At 40.6% G+C, this 20,631-nt stretch overlaps 1 protein-coding gene across 9 annotated transcripts in view; it reads left to right on the forward strand.

Annotated features, from left to right (window-relative positions):
• The window catches only part of HIVEP1 (HIVEP zinc finger 1), a 128,862-nt gene that overhangs the window by 61,797 nt on the left and 46,434 nt on the right, over positions 1-20,631 (forward strand). For 8 of the 9 annotated variants that reach the window (XR_009207712.1, XM_040058898.2, XM_040058906.2 and 5 more), the window contains one exon: positions 8,256-8,309. The exons of the other annotated variant lie outside the window; for it this stretch is intronic. Coding sequence is in view for 7 of the 8 variants with exons in the window: in XM_040058898.2 (XP_039914832.1) it covers positions 8,256-8,309 (54 nt within the window). In the remaining variant the exon portion in view is untranslated. The remainder of the gene's footprint in view (positions 1-8,255; positions 8,310-20,631) is intronic. 9 annotated transcript variants of the gene reach the window in all.

Genomic DNA, 20,631 nt, shown 5'->3' on the forward strand with positions numbered 1-20,631 from the left:
AGAAATTCTCTTCCTCCCCACCCCCTCCTGTGCTCAGTTTTTAATGAGTTTACAAGCCTCATAATAAAAATTCAAACCCTGTAAACAAATAAATAAACACAAGATTGAAAGCTCCCCAATCACAAATAAATGACACAGGGACAGAGTTTGGGTTCGTATGTAAAGTGCTTATGTAATTTATGCACATACACCTTACCAACCTCATCAGGAGCCCTTACCATATTTGAGTAATATATGTGATGGCAAGGATAAAGCCATTATATATTTAATTTATATACAGCCTTTGTATTGACTGTTTTATTGTATATACAGTACAGCAGATCATCGCTGATCCGAATTTAAACTGGAGATTATAGATTGTATTTTCAAATACAAGCCTTTTTTTTTTTCTTAAAATGAATAATAAAAGGAGAATTTTCATTTTCTGTTTTCAGCAGGGTTATATAAAGTATCTGTCATGAGTTCTAATTTTGAATGCAAATAACTATATATGGCAGGCAGTATGGTGAGCATTCAAAGTTGACGTTAAAATAAAAATGCATCAAAGTTTTGATCAAAAACTGATCAAACAGGTCATTAGTCAAGGTTATAATGACTAGCAGAACATTTTGAGTTGTTTAAAATATCATTTTAGAAGTTTAAATGAGTAGTTTATAGTTTTTAATAGGATGATTTGCTGTAGGACACGAAAGAAAGATGAAAGACTCCAAATATTTCAGAAGGCAAAGAGTATAGAAGGCTTTATTGTTTAATTCTTAGTACCTTTTATAAGGTGTTCCAATACTATTCATCAATCATGTTAAGTCTGTAACAACACCTCTCTAATCCCATTGGTGAAACTAAAGAAACAGCAAAACACCACCTCGAGAAAGATTGTTTTGAGAAAGGATAGTTTTGCCAAGATTGTTTTGAGAAGAGGCTTTCTTGAGAACTTTTCCCTTGGGAAACAATTATCAGCTGCCAGCAGGCCAAACCCCCCCAGACCAGAAATACCAGGCCCACAGATGACTGCTGCTGTGTCACCCTACTAGTTGTTTAGAGTTTTGAATTCACGTAATTTTTAAGAGGTCTTTTTTACCCCCTCTCTTACAGCTGTACAAACAGTCTTCAGACCCAGTAGTCCTGGACAAACTTGAGATTTAATCTGTTTTATCTTGCATTTTTTATAGGCTGGGGACATCCGCGCTATCAGTTACCAGGCACAGGCAACTCACTAAGCTGTGGTGCTGTGATTCTCTAAGCCCCAGCTGGAAAGGAGAAACCACAAAACAAATCATATGCCGAAAAGTGTCAAGTTCCCACAGTATGAAATTACAAAGATGGAGAGACTGTCTTTACTCATCTGATCTCCTCCTTTTAATCTTGAGTATTCCTCATTAAACTGGAAAAAGGAACTGTATGGGGACAGAAGAGTGGTTTCTAATTAGAAGTAGATTTAAATCTGAGTGAGAAGAGTGCCTCGTCCAGTGGGTTTTGTGAAATGCCTTCTTGCTGCTGTCTGCCAGCTCTGAAGCTGTTGGCTTTGTGGCAGGAGGGCGGTGGTGGAAACTGGGGCCGTCAAGGGCATTCTCAGCTGCATGTGTCTGCCAGCCCTTGCACCCCGGGTGCAGGGTCCCCTCCTTCAGCATAGAGGGACAGTGCTGCCGTGCCCAGGGTGTAGTTGGAACCCCGGCTTGGCTGGTTGGCTTTCAGGTTTGGAGGCTCTCCTGAGGTGTAGGGACGTGCAGGGGCCTGCCGAGCCTCCCCACTCCCCGAGGAACGGAACGGCAAGAGGCAGCATCCCACCAGCTGCACCGCCTCCCAATTAACCTAATGGGCTCCTTGTACAGACAAGACTCTGGGGTTTTGGGTTAGGGTTTTTTTCTTCTTTTTTTCCCCTTAATTAGTTGGTAAAGGAAGTCTTGGGATTCATCTCAGTTAACCAAAACACATTAGGACTACAGCGTTCTTGTTTTAGCAGGTTGTAAAGAGCCTTTCCTCCTCCTAGCGAAAGGGAAAGACAAGCATCACAGCCCCCTTGCAGTGGAGCGTGGGCGCTTCTGCATGCTCCTCAGTCCCAGGTGGGTACCCACAGCTGCAGGCAGAGTGCCTTGGGATTAAACACTGCCTCCCGTGCCAAGGGAACCTGCCATCTGGGAAATGCTCCAAGCTTGCATCATCTTTGCGTCGTTTGTTGGCTTCGTGCGGCTGCCCTGCTTGCGCTGCATGGGCACTGCTGCTTGGAGCGTGGGTCTTCCCTCTGGGGGTGGTGTGAAATGGCTCTCATGGGATGTGGGGCTGGGCTCAGGTCCTCTGAGTGTCCAGTCTGAGCCCTGGAGATGTTCAAGGCCAGGCTGGATGGGGCTTTAAGTGGTCTAGTGAAAAGTGTCCTTGCCGGTGGCTGGGGGGCTGGAGTTAAATGATCTCAAAGGGCTCTTTTCAACCCTAACTATTTTATGATTCGTAAGATGTGCCACTCTGCACCACCCCTCTGTTGCTCAGGGTATTTTTTTAATTTGTTTGCTTAATTTATTTAACAATAAATGCTTTCAGGCACACTTCTCATCCAATGAAATGCGAAGCACTTTGTTACTTGCACATTAGCAGGTTTCAGTAGTCTGAAGGTGGAGATTTCCATGCAGGGACTCGGCCTCTTTTCATTTGCCCTCTGAATTTAAGTAGTGGTGGAAAATGCAACATTTTGTAGTTTCATCGGGGTTTTCTTAAGCTGTGCACACCCTCTCCCCTCTAGATAAAAACCCACTGACAATTGTTTTCAGTACTACTGCACAGTGCATAAAGACTGATTGCATTAATGTACTTCAGCTGAAGAATATTTTGTCACTTTGATTTTCTTTTCTGCACCTGATCTAGATGATCAATGCAAGAGAAAATAATTGAAGTGACATTTTTCTTTGCGTCCATCTTAAAACCAATGCAAAGTGATTTTCTAAATTACTTTTCAAATGTCTTCTGATGCAGTAAGGTAAGAGAGAGTGCAATTTATGAGAAAGCAAGAAGAAAATCTGCTGCCATCTGAAGCTGTTTTGTAGGAGGTATTTTTAGGATGACTCAGGCCTAAGGCCTGAGAATTATTCTTGTCTTTAACTGAAGGGGAAAAATAAACTGATATTTCTCTCCCTATCATTTTTGGTTAAATATTTGAATATATAATTTTAGCCTTTCAGGCAAGATATAAGCTTGTATTTTTAAAAGTTTTGATGTCATAGCCTGCTCTCAGCATCCAAAATTGTCTAAATCTGCTAATTTTCCACTTACACATAAACAGAGTATTTGTGATTAAAAAACCAAATGCAACAAAACACTTTTTATTGTTTTAGAGCAGCAATTCTACATCTTAAACAAGAAACCATAAAAATCCCCCTATTTACAGTGATATAGACACAAGCAGATGTGTGTAATGAAAAATACTCAGTGTTTAGGTGTTTTGCAAAAGCTTAATGAACTTTTCACACTGACCACTTCCCTGTAAGCTTTCCTGGAGGCTTAAAAGTAGGTCTTCCTCGGTGGCTTCATTCCTATGTGTTGTCATTGCATGAGGCGGGGTGACCTGTTCAACAGGACAAAGTCATCTCATTGTGCTTCTCTGGGGACACTTGTGACAAATAGATGAAAAAAAAAACAAAAAACAAACCAAAACCCACAAACACTCAACTAGAAAATAGATTGTGCTCCAGTTTAAATTGCTGTCAGAAGTTACTGGTTTTATATTTTGCCAACCTCAAACTTTTCAGTGTTTCTGCTTTCTCCGCTGAAGTTCCTAAACCTTTATTTTCCTTAACTCACTGTATAAATAAGACCTTTAAAATCTTTCTGAAAATTTGTAGTGCAAATCTAATACATAGAATACTAGACATATTCAAGGTTTTACACATTAATGGAATCATCTCTTTGGAAAAAAACCAGTAAATTACATTTTATTCGTGAATTAATTAAAATCTGTGAGCTTATATCTTTCAGTGAAGACTAAAAATAGAGACTGTAAAGCTGTTGAAAAGTCTGGTTTGTTTTTTCATTTAAAACCCCACCATAGCACCACCATAGACCACATTCAGACTGCTGGTATCCTTGTAATGATCTACCACAGCAGGAGGTGTGTAAAACAAGAAGCATATTTTTTGCTGCATGCCAGTCTCCTTCCTTGCATTCCTAAAAAGCACAGTTACATTGTATATTTAAAGCCTCAAGGAATTTGATGGTATTTCCACATAGCAGATACCTGCTGGGAGGGCTGCGTTGGAGAATAATGTGAAAAGATTTCGTGCTGGAGTAAGAAAAGCCATTGTGCACATGTTTAATTTTCTTTTACACATATGTAGATATATGTGTGTATATATAATTTATATATATAATACATAAATAAAACTATTACATGATGGTACTTGTGATTTGTATTTTTGTGGCATGCACCTGCCTGGGATAACCAAGAGCTGCCTCTGTGGCTTGTTGCACTGCTGTCACATGGAATCTCCATTCTCTACAGCAATGCATATGATAATTTCCTTTTTCATTGCACCTCCACCTTTTCCCCTCTAGTAAGTGCTTAGTGAGAAGTGTCCCATCTTTAGTGAGAGTGTGTCTGTCGATGTCGTTTGCTTCTAGATGTGTACTACTCCAGGAGGCTGTCTGCTGAAGGTTAGGGCCATTAGGATAGGTCTTAGAGTAAAGTGGTCGAGAGTAAAGTGGTCAAGATATGTACTATTGTGGCACTTAGGGGAAATGAAGAGTGTGCCATATCTACCATGTATTAGAAATTTCCTTTAGTTAAATGGCTTTCTCTTATCCTAATAGAAGTAGATAATATTCCAGTGATAAGGAAATGTTTCCTTTGTAAAATGTTTGGGTTAGACAGTATCACGGGTTTAATTCTGAAATAATATTAAACTAAACAATTCTTGGATTGGATAATATTATTTGCAATTAATAGAGGACTTCTTGTTTTTCAGTTCCACCTGGGCTTTATCGATGATTTTTTGTGTGGTGTATTTTTGCTTATAAAGCATTTTCAAAGGTGTGTACCGTTAGAGCATCTATAATATAATCATGACAGAATGTGGTATGTTGTCTGAAACAATTTTCTTTAAGATGTTTGACATACAGCTAATTTAATGGCACACAAGAGAAGGATATTATAAATTTGATGTAGTTAGCAAGTTATTGCTGGCGTACGTGCGAGTTGGCGGAAGACCTGGGGAGGCTGCCTTTTGGCGTTGCTGGGGTACTTGGCTCTAAGCCTACTCTTGCCACCTGCTCCACGGCCCTTAGGGATAACCCAGTTCTTCCCTCCAGCCTGAACCACAGCGGTTTGTCAGGCAGTTGCCTGTGCAGGATCTGTAGCTGTAAAATGTGGCAGGGTGGGAGGCAGCTGCCGCAGATTTTGTGCAATGGTTTGGACGCGCCCTGGTGCAATAGCCAGGGCAGGTAGCGTGTGATGCTTGACATTAGGAGGATATAGGCCCTAACAAAACATTTAACCTTGAACTGTTGTTAATACCCGTGCCTCATTTACAGTCCAGATCACTGCTTTTGGTTTCCAGCGCCAACACCAAGATTTTTCAGTGTTCACAATGTTCAAAACTGTTATGCACAGAGATACCGCCACAGGTATGAAGAAATATACACAGCAAATGTAACTCCTTGGGGAAAATGTATCAGGAGGGGCAGGAAGTGTAGGAGACTTTCTGGCTGTGTACCAAGCACCTGTTTACCTAGCTATTATTTCTGTTATCTGTGGTTCTTTGTTTGGGATTACAAAGAACAAAGATGACAAAGAAATGGTTGGGTATTACTGATAGGAACTGATTTTTTTTTTTTTTTTCCAATGAGAGAGACAGAGTATTCAGTTCAGGAGATCAAAGCCTTTAATCTATCTGGCAATCTCATGTAGCGTGATTCCAAAATACTTAAGTAATTTTTCTCTAAAAAGTAGGATGGTTGTGAATTTAAATGCATATATTTCTTGTAGCATTTATGTGAATTATGCGGATAATTATTTTAGTAATAAAACTACAGTTGTCTGTGTACTTAGGTGTAAGTTTTGTTGACAAAATATTTACTCTGAGAGCAGAAACACCATATATTGTGCATTAAATATATCTCTAAGCATAGGGGAAGTGAGTTTGATAGTCAAACTATAGGTTTGATTTCATGTTGTCTTTTGGTAAAACTTACAGCTCCATTTACATAGGTGATTTGTTGATTTTTTTTTTTTTCCTTGTGTGCTCATATATATTTTATCGGCTGTCCTGCAACTTTGCAAGTTGCTTATTCTGTCACCTTTCTGTAAAGCAACAGTCTGCGGAAAAACCTGTAAGATTGCTAGATACATTTTCCTCTGACAGTACTAGTAGCACATGTATATAAAAGATGCTTTGTTTACATTTTCTCTTATTTTTGTTGGAAATGGTTATTTATATCCCTCTCTATACTAAAAAAATGTATTAACACATTTAGTGTTTAAGCTGTAGTATTTAATCCAGGAAAGTATTAAATACCGAGTCTTCTGTGTTTAAAGTAAGCCTGCATAACTGCCTTAGTAAAGAGATGGTGAAAGATTGTGCTCTTTTTGAGTTGTGTCTGTCTTCAGCATCCAGTAAGGCAATACAAAAGGAAATGTGATAAAACTTTCCTTTAAATATGTATGAATGTCTCAGTAACCCCAGGGGAAGCAGGAAGAGGTTTGGCTTTTAAAGTTGCAGTGGTAGTCTTTCTCGTGAGAAGCTCTGGGAGTCTGCTCAGTTAGCACCCTTGTGAGATGTCCTGGTTCATTCTCTGGGACAATTTACAACGGAGAAATTACTGAACTTTAATGAGAAAGGAAACCTGGTACTTGTTCTGAAAAACAGAAATGCAGAACCAGAGTGAACTCGACAAAACTCAGTCTTAAAAGCTGCAAGAGGGGTTTGATTCGGTTATAATTATTTAGTTCTACTGAGGAGATAATTGAGAAACAATATCAGACTTCAACGGTGAACAAATGTTTCCAGCATGCTTGAGTGATTCAGCTGATAAATAATAGAGAAGTCATTTAAACCCACTTATTAAGAATTGTGTTGAAGAAAGAGCCATTTTTTGAAACCTTGTGTTGTATAGCAAGGCTGAGTAAAATTCAGACTGAGTAAAGCCTCCGTGCTTGTAAAGAAAGAGGTGAGGACTTTGCAGAGCTGTTGTCCTCATTTTGTGTATGGTAGCCATAAGTCTGGCATTTCTTGAGTTGTACCAATAGAGTCTGAGAGATTTAGGATGAATCCAGTTACATTCTGTTCTTTCAATTTAATTTGATAAAAACTGACCAAAGCCGGGGAAAAGAACAAAAAAATAAGGAAAAAAAGTTTTCACAGGTATTTTAGAAAATCATCGTTTGCATCTGAAAGCCACGCTCCAAGCTCAGATCTTAGTCAGGACATGTTTTGATGCTCAGAACATCAAGAGAGCTCAGCCAGTGCTGCTACTTCTTACCAACACAACCTTTTGTCCTGAACGCACTCAGAGGACTGTTTGCTAGCTAAAGAAAATCGGTCTCGAATTTTTATTCACTCCAGTTCCACTTTTTCTTGCTTCTTGCTCTGCACGTGCAAACATGCAGAACAAGGAACCCCCTTTCCACTGGACCTTCTGTGCAACAGCAGGCAGAGCACAACCCTTGTTGTAACACCAGTGTGTCTGAGGGCAGCAGGTGAACTGCAAAGACAGACTGGGAGTGAAGACTCGGCCTCCTTTTGCTTCTGCTCTGTGTCTGTGGGAATTTCTTGTCATTTCACAGAGGAATAAGGTGGGGGCTACCACTTACCCCCTGCTGCTCCCATGTGAGACTATTGGCTCCATTGCTTCACTTAGCAAATCCCATTTGCTGTTCTTCTCGCTGTGTTTAATGCAACATTGACTTGCTCTGACAGCATTTTTCAAGAATGTATTAAAATACTCTGTAATGCACCATAATACCTATTCCAAAGAGTCCCCTGACTGCACACATTATTATAGATGGTAGGAAGCTACAGTGGGATTAGCTGTTGACTGCAGATCTGATGCCAGTGCTTTTCTTTCTGTGGTTCCGTGTAATTTAACATGTCAATAGCCTCCCTGGTAAAACATGATAAAATTTTATGTGGTTGTATAACTCATAATGTCCCACATAGTTACACATGAATGATATCACTGCTAAAAAGAAACAGATATTTCAAGACTGATTTGGGTAACTTACTACAATCTTGCCCTTTTTATGTATGTATTTTAATAGTGACCTCTCTTTCTTGCAGACAAAATTGAAGAAGCACAAAAACAACTTAATGGAACAGAAGACCAACAGAGAGGTAATAACCACCTCCCCCCAAATAAAATAGAAAATAAATAAAGTATTGTGATGCTAGGGGCTGGTCCAAAGCCTCCCTGTGTCAGTGAAAAGACATGGCTGAGCTGGGCACTGGATGAGGCCCCAGGCCTGTCTGTCTGCAGATCAGGGGCTATGTTTGTAATGTCCCACTTCAGCTGAGACACCAAGGCTTTGTTTTAACCACTCAAGTGGCTGCCTTGACCTTGATGAGATCGCTGACCCTGTAGCATCAGGGACATGCACATTGCTGACCACAGCCTGGGCTAACCCTTCGTTCATTATGTGATTTACTTAATCATTAATAATCGTACTCAGTTTATGGTTAGCAATATGTGATGATTTCCAACATATGCTGAGGAAGGGGATTGATCATCACAGCTTATTTTAAGAAACAGACAACCTGTGGCAGATTTAATCTTTGTGTTAGAGCTTAGAAAGCTGGTGCAAAGTCGTTGCATTTCAAGAATAGCTGACTGCAGTGCTACGTGTTTGGCTGTGTGATAAATCTCATCTGCATACTGTGGGGATGCCCACACACAGAGAGGGGAGCCCAAATGGAACTTTACCAGGTTACTACTGGGCCCATCATGGGAGAGGCATGAGAGGTCATCTCTACAGCTTAGAGGAGCACAGGGGCAGGAAGAAACCCAAATTAAGAACTCAGAGAAAGAGTGATCCTGCCCAGTCTCCTCTCAGGCCTGTGCCTGCCGAGCACCAGCCCGTGTCCAGGAGTGAAACTATCACTATGCACAGTCAGGGAACAGCTCTGCAGCTCACGTTTTGGACTAACAGTGTTGCTAGCTGGAAGTGTGGGATGCATTGGAGGATGCAGAGGAGAAGCTTTTGGGAATTGTGTAATACTGTATACCAGCAACTGGTCATGGGGCTGCAACTCTGAGGGCTGATATATCCGGGTGCAGCAACTGAGGAATCTGGGATCCAGGGGTGGCTACTGGGAGCTAAGCTGCTGGTGAGATCCACCTTGGATTCATAGATACATTTCCATTAGTGGACCTTTGCCCTGCTTAGCAGATCAATGAGCAGGATGAGGTAAGAGTGCTCAGGGTGTCTGTCCAGGATCTATGTGTCCAGCCATATATATGTACGTATGTATGGGGTGTGTGTGTTTGATCTGTGTATATGTCCTTCTTGGGAGAACATTTTCAGCCTTGCTACTGGTCGGAGCTAGGGGCCTGGAGCAGCAGCAGCCTCACTTCTCTTGGGCTGCTAGATTTGGCAGACGAGATATTTTCTAGTATCTGGTGTCAGTGCTTTGGCTTTTTCTGGGTTGGCATTCACCTTTCAGTGGTAGTAAGCTGCCCATCTGGCCTGTGACGCATCTGTGAACAGTGCTGTAAATTGCTGATGCCCTGTCCTGGAACATTTATTATCTTTCAAAACAATGAACTTCAAAACTTTTTTAAGAGTAGAGAGCAGAAGACATACCTGAGTGGGTCTCAGCAGAGTCTCTCCAGCCCAGCATTTGGCCTCCAATGGACGGAGTCAGACATACTGTTTAAGGACACCACATAACCCTGGCCACTGTCTTTAGCCTCCTCCCCTTATGAAGTCCACACACATTGAATTTAAGGATGTCTTCCTCTTCCCTTTATTATCTAGACATTCATGGAGCTGTTATCTACGAGTACAGCTGATTAAATGCTGTTTGCACCCAACATTTTCTGGCAGCAAACTGCAGTAGTTCACTTGCAATGACATTAAAAAGACATGATTTTATCTTTTCTCCTCAATTTCTAATTTTTCTTCTATTTTCAACAGGTGTGTCCTAGCTCAAGCACTGTGAATCCTTAAATAGTAGTTATACACTCACCTTATCCTTCTGCCTTCATGATTTTATAAATCTTGTCTATATTTTGGTCAGCTTTCTTCTCTCCAAACTTGTAGCTGGTTTCCTATTTCAAGATGTTTAATATAAACTGTCTCATATGAGTACCGGGACTGTGATGTTTCTCTATGTATTTGTAAAAGGTAGAAGAGATAAAACATAAGTGGCTAGATAGCAGACCTTCAAATGTTTGCAGAGACTTTTAAACAAACTAGACCTTCTATTAAATCTTTCTTACGTATTTCTATTTAGTGTATCATAGATAAGCAGTATTGTCATCCAAACATGAAAACTTGGCACGTAAAGTATAGCTGTCTGTTCTTGCTGCTGTTGGTCTCACCGAAGTAATAATGCTCTGGATGATTTTTTGGACCTGTTTTTGATGGATCTGTTCAAGCTAAAGACAAGCTAACCTCTTCTTTCAGGTGTTTGTTCTCACATGTGGCCCAGTAACCTCTTTGCATAGAGGAGTATAAATTCTCTAGGGTAAATTTAGCAATGTACTCTGAAAGGGATGGGGTTACAAAGGTTTATGTGGTGGTAGCACTCAGCTTTCAGGCATATTAGAATCAAAGAGAGATTTGACTTAATTTTTGCCATCTAGCCTAAATTCTTAAGGCTGGAAATTGAAAAATAAATTTCTACATTGAAAACTGATACAGAAATAACTGAGGTAATAAAGTTACTCTTTTCAAATTAAAACTGTCCTCTGCCACTGTGGGGTTTTTTAAGTTTCTTAAATTTCTGAATAGATCACATTCTTGGTAATATGCAGTAAACAAAATTATTTATTTGAAGGTTTAGACTCTGAAGGCTGATGGAAAAAAGAGAATATATGTTTAGAGCTAAACAAGTAAACAAAAAAATGCACATATTCACATAAGTTATTGTAAATCACAATCCAGTGTATACAGATTTGTGTGAAGTATGATTGTATATTTTTCCTCTTGCCTCATTTATTTTGGTTTTCAGTTCATCTAGATCACTTTAGATTTGTTTATTTCCTATCTGAATTGATTAAGAAATGTCATTTTGTGGAGTTTATCATAAGTTAACTGCTTCTCTGTCAGAGGAGCTGTCAGTGGCACAATGTATTTGTGGGGAGGAGTTTTTCATAACTATCCATGATGAGTTTCTGCTGAGTAGCATTGTGCACTGATCAGTCATAACTTTATACATGTGTGGGATTTAAGTTGAATTTAATTTACTGCAGAAATAACGTGTATTTAACACCTCACTTTGCCATTGGCTGTAGTAATCCAATAAATTGGAGTAGGACTCAAGCACAGATGAGACAGCAAATGGGCAAACATAGTTTTCAAGTTTGCACTTTTGTTATTTAGTGTAAAGTTGCAGCTGCTTTTTCATTCTTTGAAGTGATGGTCCACAAATTATTCAAATGGCCTTGATTCAGATAATCACTTGAGAACAGAAGCATGTTCATTAGGGGCTGTGCTCGGCTGCTTCCTCAGCAAGTGTGTGAGGTGGCTAATTCTCATGTCTTTTCATTTTCTCTCTGCTGCCCAATTGCTACTCTGAATTTTCAGGAGGAGAAACTGTGCTTCTCCTTATTTTTGCTGCTATCTCCCAATGCTCTTTTACACCGAGTGTTTCCCTACTTTGGGGCTGAATTTCAACCTCTGACGCATATACAGGATTTAATTGGCGTGAGAGAGAAGGTCTTGCTCCACATGGTGTTCTTGAAAATCTGGAAGGGATGATGAGCTTGAACTACACAAAGTCTCTCCTGGAGAATGCAGTGAAAGTTTTCTGTGGTGCAGGACTCAGTGGATATTGTGGTCTGGAAAGCTTTCAGGTGAATGCTACTGCTTTATCTTTGATCTGCCCATGGCCATCCTCCTAAGAAAGCCATTCCAAGGATGTCTCTCTGTCTTCTTCCTTCCAGACAAGCTAAGGCAATTTCTTTCAGATTGTGTTCACCACAGAGGCATCTGATTTGGTCATCCTCAGAAACAGTCCAGCCTTTGAAGTGCTGAAAGCATTTTTGTTTTGTGCTTTTTTCATTGCAGCAGTTCTTTGCCTGTCACAGCACTGTAGGTGCTAAGTACATCAGCACCACCAACACCATCATTGTGTTCCTTAGGACTAGTGGAACTAACTTGGCTGTCTCCATACTTGGTGTCAGCAATGGTGACTGCCACCTAAATCTCTCTCTGCTTTCGAAAATGTTCAGGGAAGTCAAGTTGGTGACAAACTAGCAGTTCCAAGATTTGCCAGAAAGTGGGTGAAAGATTTCCAAAAGGGCCACCTCGTGGCCTGATGTATACTCTGTATTGTCTACCAGTCCTGGGGTCTCTTGGGCTGTTAGGACTCCATCATTTCAGGTAACTGCTTCTTGCCATATCACAGCCAGAAGGATCAATGATAAATTTCTGGGTAAGATGGAAGATCGATTTCTTCATTCTCCTTCTCATTCATGGCTGTTGCTGTGTCTTCAGACTGTAGGGTGGTCTGGGATGGGCTGGAGACATGCGTGTGTTCATCAGCCTCATTGGAGTTTAGACTGGAAGACTACCCTGGTTGTTTGTCAGGTGTGAATTCATCCCTCTGAATAAACTGCTGCCCTCGTTTGGGCACAAAGTTTTGACTTTCTGCAGTATCAAGGTTTAACCCCAGCTGGCAACTAAACCCCACACAGCCACTCGCTCATTCCCCCACAGTGGGATGGGGAGAGAATCACTGTAGTAAAAGTGAGAAAACTGGATGGAAATAAATACAATTTAATAGGTAAAGCAAAAGGCACTCAAGCAAAGCAAAACTAATAACTCATTTACCATTTCCTATCAGCAGGCAGGTGTTCTTCCATCTCCAGGAAAGTAGAGGTCCACTGGCATTTGTCCAGTGACAAATGACATAGTTCATCCTGTCCACCTCCTTTCTTCCTTCTTCCCCCAGCTTTCTATGCTGAGCATGATGGCATATGGTCTGGAATATCCCTTGGGTCAGCTGGGGTTGGCTGTCCTGGCTGTGTCACCTCCCAACTCCTTGAGCACCCCCAGCCCACTTGCTAGTGGTATGATGTGAGGAGCAGAAAAGGCCCTGACACAGTGCAAGCCCTGGTCAGGAGTAATGAAAACATCCCTGTGTTGTCAACCCTGTGTTCAGCACAAATCCAAAACATAGCTTCATATGAGCCTCTGTGAAAATGAGCTCCATCCCAGCCATAGTGAGCACATGCAGGAAAGGGGGAGATGTGTATACTGTCTGTACCTATTCAACAAGTAAAATTTTAAACAGGTTACTGATTGTCTCTGCAGGCTGTACATGGTGTAACAAATTCATCCTGAGCTCATACTTCCAGACCTTCTTAAGGGTATGCAGGCATCTGTCAGTCTCTTCTCCTGATTTCTTCCCAGAAAGGTATCTCTCTGTCTAGCTTCAAGGAAAAGCCTTTTTTTTTTTTTTTTTCTTTTTTTCTAATGGATTTGAAGATTTGTATTGCATGCCACCTCAACAATTGCAGCTGACTTTATTCAGACAAAGCATGGGAATAGTTACATCTTGAATATCACATTTCCTTCAAGATCTGTGCTCCATAGCATGAACGAGGAGGATCCATGTTCTGGTGGCTCAGTTGGTTGCAGCATACCTAGTCTCACTCCCAGAAAAGGCAACGCCATGAATAGCAGAAAGGAATAAACTGTTACTTAAGTTTCAGATCAGTTCAGATTAGATCAGTTATGTTGGTCCCTTGCAGTTTGCAAGGGTTCTGATAGTGAGTACTCATTTTGGAGTACCCACTTGAGTTAAAGGGTCTGTGTTACAGTCTATTTAGCATCTATTTGGGTCTGTCATTTGCCTATCAGTCAAGTTGCAGTAGTTTATCCTTTCCACATTCCTTAAAGAGCTTTTTCAGTTTCTTGCCTTCAGCTGGAGATGCAGAAATTTAAATACTAAGCTGTTCGTTCTTCTGTTCATCAGTTTTAGATCCTCAGCATAGCTGTTCACTTTCTAGTCTGTGAAGATGAATTTCTAAGTTGCTCTCACTTATTCTAGAGGCCAGTTGTAGCCAATTGTGTCTTGATGATAGCATTCCCTTTCAGGGGTACCACAGGTTTGTCCCTAAGACAGTATCAGAATTTGGCCCAGATCAGTTCCCTTTCCAAGGTCTTATGCTTTGATATTAGTAGAGCCTCTTCGCATTTATCTTGAGATAGAGGAACATTCAAGAGTTTTGCTTGACTTGATCAGTGATTGTTCAAATGGCTGGAGGTTCTGTCAGTGCTCACTGAGATACCACCTCAACAGAACCATTCAAAGCCCTGGTCTGGACTCCAGCAAGGTCCAAGCAACTTCTGGGATGCTCTTAAAGTACACCTTTATTTCCAGCCTCTTCATGGAGCTGCCTGAAACCTCCATCATCTTTTTCAGTGGATGCTGATCTGTCTCTGAAGCTGAAAGGTTGAAGCAGTGTTTGGTGGAGTGGCTCTGTAGTCATTGCTTATGTGCAGAACATGACTCTCCATTTGCTTCTTGCAGTCCCAGTATAGCTGTGTGGAACCACCCATGGAGTGAGCAGACCTTTGTGCAAAGAAAGAGAAAAGAAAGGAGAAACTGAGTTCACCACCACCAGATACTCTCTGAGATGCACAATCCACATGCACATATGTTCCCCTCCCACACTTGCAGTCCCTTCAAAGTAGTGTGTTGGCATGGAAGAGAGGAAACCAAAATTAACTGCCCTTTACCTTGTTTGCCCATCTGCTGTTTTTTTAACTAGAATGTTATTTTTCTCGTAAACTGAACAGCACTGAGATTTGAGTGAGAAGGTTTGTCTTTATAAATGTGAGCATGAGACTTTAGTTCACAGATATATGTTCTGCTGCAGATTTATGGTAGACATATTTTGTCTCTTCAGAGTTCTTCCAAACCCTTCCCACTTTTTTATCCCTCTTGTTAAATTACGGCATGCTGTTGGCAAAATTACAGAGAGAGTTTGAAATAAATTATTATAAATATACTGGCATTCTGCTTAGATAAACAAGGCATTGCATATGTCTTACCTTAAAGATGGCTGCTGTTTTCATGTTGTCATGTCCCAGCTTACAGACCCCACCATCTGGCCCCAAAGGAGCAGCCAGGTCCCTTCCCTCTTCTCCCCTCCTTACAGGCACTCGCATTCCTGCCTTCTGCCACTACACCTCTCCAAAAAAGGAGGTGGGAGCACTGCTGTGCTGGTGAGGTACCCTGCTCCTTAGGCCATAGAATCATAGAATGGTTTGGGTTGGAAGAGACCTTAGAGATCACCTAGTTGTAGCCTCTTCTAAACCTCCTGCCATAGGCAGGACCACCTTTCACTAGACTAGGTTGCTCAAAGGCTCATCAAACCTGGTGCTGAACACAGCCACTGCTGCAGTCAATACTGTATTCTTTCACTTGGGGGAAATAGGAACTGGAAGGAGAAGGGGAGATAGCAAACAAAAATCTGGAAATGTGATGCTAGACAATTTAAATGTTTTGATTTACTAGCTTAGTGTGATGTCATCCTCCACAGATGTTTCCCTGAATTTTTCCAGGAGGTTCGAAGGCACAGGAGCTCTCTGGATTCTTCGCTGCTGTGTGGTACCAATGTACTATCATTAGTCCAAAATATTTTCTTTCCATTTTGTATTTGTAGGAAACTGCCTTACTTTGTGGGCAAGGTACATAACAAAGATCCAAAGTTTCATTTGATTCTTTTTATCTTTTCATCCTTATCTTCAGCAACCCTATGGGCTAGAAATACAGTCATTCGAAATGGAAGTATATAATCTTCAAAAATTGCAAGTTACAGTAATGTTGTGTTTGTTACTTAGAGCTGGTGAGAGGATTAGCTTTTTTAATTTATTTTTGCATACACCAGAACTACCTAGCATTTCCTTTCCAAGTGTTCAAAACTACCACTTAGCGGTGAGATTTCAAGCAATTCACTTGTGCATTTTCCTGATACCTGATTTCATCAAGTATTTGTATCTGCATTTAAATATGTCAATACATCTCTCTGAGAGGTAGTTTATTTAAATTATGTGTCAATCTGTAAGGCTTTAATTCAAGACTGAAATGTCTTCCTAAAATATTTACATCATCTCAAACATCAGTGATTGGCTTAATGCAGGAACTGTTCGTGTCTATAGCTCATGTCATACAAGATCTCACGTTTTCATAAAGTCACATCTATTCTTAAAATCTCTGATGTTTTCCCATTGAAGGAACATTGTGTGCTGCTAATAACAGCAGTGACAACTTGAAAGGTCTTTTCTGTCTTCAGGCGCACTCAATGCAGGGGTTTGTGCCCACAAAGAACAGTGAGAAAACTCTCCTGACTTGTGTGGGAACAGAAATAGTCTCTGATATCATTTAACCTCATTTTTCTTTCTCGTCTTCAATGGTTAAGTACATTTTAATGTTCCCACCTAGCCAGTGGAGGCAAACTGATAAAAATAAAAATGGAGATGTTTTCATGTTCTATGCTCAGAGAGACAATGTTAGAATATGGGCTTAACCCAGGGAAGTTTTCTGGCTCCTGTAAACCTCCCGCATTGTGAGTCAATCTCTGTATCTGTTATTTCTATTTTAATTTTCGTCGGTTAGTACATTTAGTTTAGACTACTAGCAGATGAAATCTGCTTGTTATATCCACTGCTGGTGCTAGACATAGCAAGAGCTGGTGTTGTTTTGACAGGCAGACAAACAGATTTACAGTTTTAAATTGAAAATCTCATCCTTTGGAGCTATTATGAGAACTTGGTTAAAACATTAATGGGATATTAAAGTAATAGTATTTTGACTTCTCCTGACAAGTATGGCAAATTTTCTGAGTGACAGTTCAGCAAAAGAGATTCCAACCTGCAAGTATAATTTTCAAAGGGACATTTTACAAATTAATGTTACAAAACAATCATTGGAAAAGCTTCCTTCTGATAGTAAATGTGAATTATCCATTCCACATCCACTGTACAGTACATTGTTAAACCAGTGGCTATGTTTTCAGACACAGCAACATTTTGAGCTTAGTCCTACTTTAATGAATAGAAGGGTTTCTTTCAATTTTATAGAATCTGAGGGCAGAACAAGCTCATTTTTGTGGTGGGAGGATGCCGAGCTAACAAACTGGCTAATTTGAGAGTGTACCTACGCACACGCGTGTAGTAAATTCAATAGGGTGCTAATTTTAGCTGATGTGAGCTGGGAGCAAGCCAGTTGTGGAAATGCAAGGTTTTTACTTGTTAGCTTCCTTGTAGTCTGCCTTGCATATGAGTAATGAGTGGGTTTTTTCATACTTTCCCGATACTCCTTTAGCTCAGAGAGTTGTTAGTTTCCTTTGGTCTGCTTCAGAAGGGACAATACAATATATAAATGGATGATGAGTGATGAGTTGGATAAAATGTACCCCTCTCTGGTAACTGTATGCTTATGGGCTGACCTGGATGGAGCCTTTCCTAGGAATCTCCTCAAATGTATGGATGTGTGAGAGGGCAAAAAGAGAGACTGTGTACATTTGTGGATAAAGGGCGGGTGAGGCTGGGGGAAGGACTCTGAGTAGCTCGGAGGTTTCAGAATTGGGGGCTTCCCACTGATGCTGAAGCAAACCTACCCCTGGAGATCACCATTCCCACCTGCAGCTTGACAAAACTAGTTTGCACAGTCTGGATATTCCTTGGTTAGGACATCCCTTGCATCTAGATTTCAGTCAAATGGACTTTTACTCTACTTTTGTTGTGTTCACAGCACCATTTAGTCCCAAAAGAAAGACCTGCTGGGGCTTTTCTTACTTTCTTTGCCAAACCTCCTATTCCTTTCTCTGTCTTTAAATAAGGTTGTTAGGTATGAGCTTTTTCCTACTCTTCATTTCCAGTGAGTTGCTACAGCAGTATGGAAATTGCTCCATTTGATCCCTGCTTTTCAAATGGAAGATTATGTTAAAGAAATGCAGAGAATGTGACTAAGGAGCTTGTTCTGTTTGAACATGATTATGTGCAAGGATGGTTTAGTTAACATCTTGTTCCTTTCATTTCTGTTTTTGATCCCCAGACTCATGTTTGGATATTTTGTATTCAGTGTCTCATCTGACCACGTAAGCAGTTGCTCTCTGCTGAAAACCCTTGAACTGGCTGCTGTGTCATGAGCCTGTCTATCATTCTGTTTTCATGGCCTTTCTTCTTCCGCAGTGTTAGAGGGGGAAGTTGTTCGAACGTTTTGCTAGCCAAATCCTAGCTTTCCAGTAACAACTGGACATTCTTAAGTTACAAACAGGTACTTCAGTTGTGAAACTGTTGACAACATTGCCTGACACTCAAGGAAAATTTCCGGATGTCCCCGAGCTATTTTAGTTAATTTCTGGCAGTGTATTTTCTTTAACTATTTATATTTAAGCAGCTTTTATTTTTACATGGATAATTAGGTAGAACTGGTTTCTGCTTTGGCTTTGACTGGGAGCTCATTAATATGCCTTTTGGGAGGCATCCTGTCTTTTTGCTTGTCTTTGGAGTGCCCAGCAAGGGAGAACTTCTCAGGCTGTGATTGCTAGTGATGTGAGTTATCATAGCATTGTCTCACCACTTACTCATAGTCAATGTGCTTTATCTTAACAGCACTTAAGATGTGATTACTTTTGCTAGATTAGTATGAAGGGTTCTGTGTAGACTAGGAATATAGAGGTGTTAAAGGGCTATGATGCAGAGCCAGTACATGAATACCATAGGGCTACTTAATATGGTAAATACTTTAATTTTTTATTCAGGATGTTTATTCAGCCCTTGCTGAATGTTCATACATTGCCATTTTGTGTGTGTAGTTAGGCATTAACTGTAGCCTGTGCGGTCCGTGTCTGCTGGTTTTGTGTTGCTTTTCCTCTCTTTCAATGCCAAGTCCTATGACGTTTCACAGTGGTTCAGCCTCTGCTGGTTTCTTACACCATAATGGTGGGAAATCTCGGTCAGTATCAAATGTCATGTTTCATTTAATGTGTGTCGTGCTGGGCAGGAAATTACTTCTTTTGGGGGATAAAAAAAATCCTATTTCCCTTTGGTCAGAGATTTTCAGATGTGTTGAAGTGTTGCATTTGATTCCTATTTGCATGTGTACGTTGGAATTTCTCAGATGAGGCTCTCGTGTTACCTCAGTTGTCAGATGTTTATTGCTGCTTGATCTTCAGGGTCTTCCTCATCAAGCATGCTGATTTTATGGTTAAAAATCTGCTGGTTGTTACTTTCTTCACTTGAGATGCAAGATGCACTAAATGAGACCAAACTGTTCTAAAGAAGGTATTTCTTTGTCTTGTAGCGGTTATGTCCTTTATACCTTATCAGAAGGCAAATTTGTCTTAATGTGAATAGCCATGACTTGAGAAGGTGCTGCCCGGAAGACAGCCCCAGACTGCAGCTTATCATTTACTCTTTACCTATCCCAAGGCCAAACAAGGGTTGGCAGGCTCTCACATCTGAGGTGAAACTGTATCATGGGAGAGATTCCTGATAAGTCCAAGCCTTGTGCCTGGGGGTGAAGGTGTCTCCCTTTCCTTATGCTAAAATGCTATTGCACAATTTATAAAGCTAATCCACTCTGCCCTCTGCCCTCGAAATGGTATTTCACCATATTCGAGGACTAGCCCAGAGGACTCCTTTGTGGCTGTAACCTTTAAACCTGTCAGGTGCTGTGTTTCACTTAGGAGGTTATCTGTGTTCCTGTTTCTTGGGGAGGAACCATTTATGGATCATATCTGTATCTCTTCACCATAGCTTCAATCAGTCCAGAACATTATTACCCCCTTTCAGCTTCAGTGTAACTTTGCAACTTTAACACTGGTGAGGGTGGTCCTGAAACCTGGGAGCCCCTTGCTCACTCCCACACCAGCTTCTCCCTCCCTCACAGGAGAAGTATAGGCAGGCCTATTATTTCAGGGAAACATTAATTAAAGGCAAAAAATACTTCGTCCTTTCCTCGATGTTTCATTCATAGGTAACATACCTTCACAATTACAGGAGTGTTCTGTAAATATGGAATTAGTGGAAACAGTAGATTGTGCAGTGTAAACTCTACTATTTATCCTAAACATTATTAAATATTTGCCAGTTCTTAGCAATTGCTTATTTTTGGTAGTCAGAAATATGGGTATTTCTTGGAATGTCTGTAGTTGAAAACCCCAAAATTCCATATGAGCAGAATGTTTTTATATTGCATTGGTTTTGTTGAGGTGGCCCATTAGTTTTGCCATTAGTAAGATGAAATGTGAACAGAATTTAGTGGTGGGGTTTGTTTCACAATGGAAGTTGCAAATGGGGAAAGGAATTAAACAAAAAGGAAAATAGAAAAACAGGATTCCTGGGGATGCTGTTCCTGGTGTAGCAAGAGAATGTATCATTGGTGTGTATTCTGATCGTGATGACTTAACAAGATGAAGACCTGTGGAAGCATGCAAACAGCATCTTGGATCTAAATGTGAGCAAAAGTACTTGGC

This window comes from Hirundo rustica, chromosome 1 (genome assembly GCF_015227805.2).
Source record: "Hirundo rustica isolate bHirRus1 chromosome 1, bHirRus1.pri.v3, whole genome shotgun sequence".
In the NCBI taxonomy this organism is placed as follows: domain Eukaryota; kingdom Metazoa; phylum Chordata; class Aves; order Passeriformes; family Hirundinidae; genus Hirundo; species Hirundo rustica.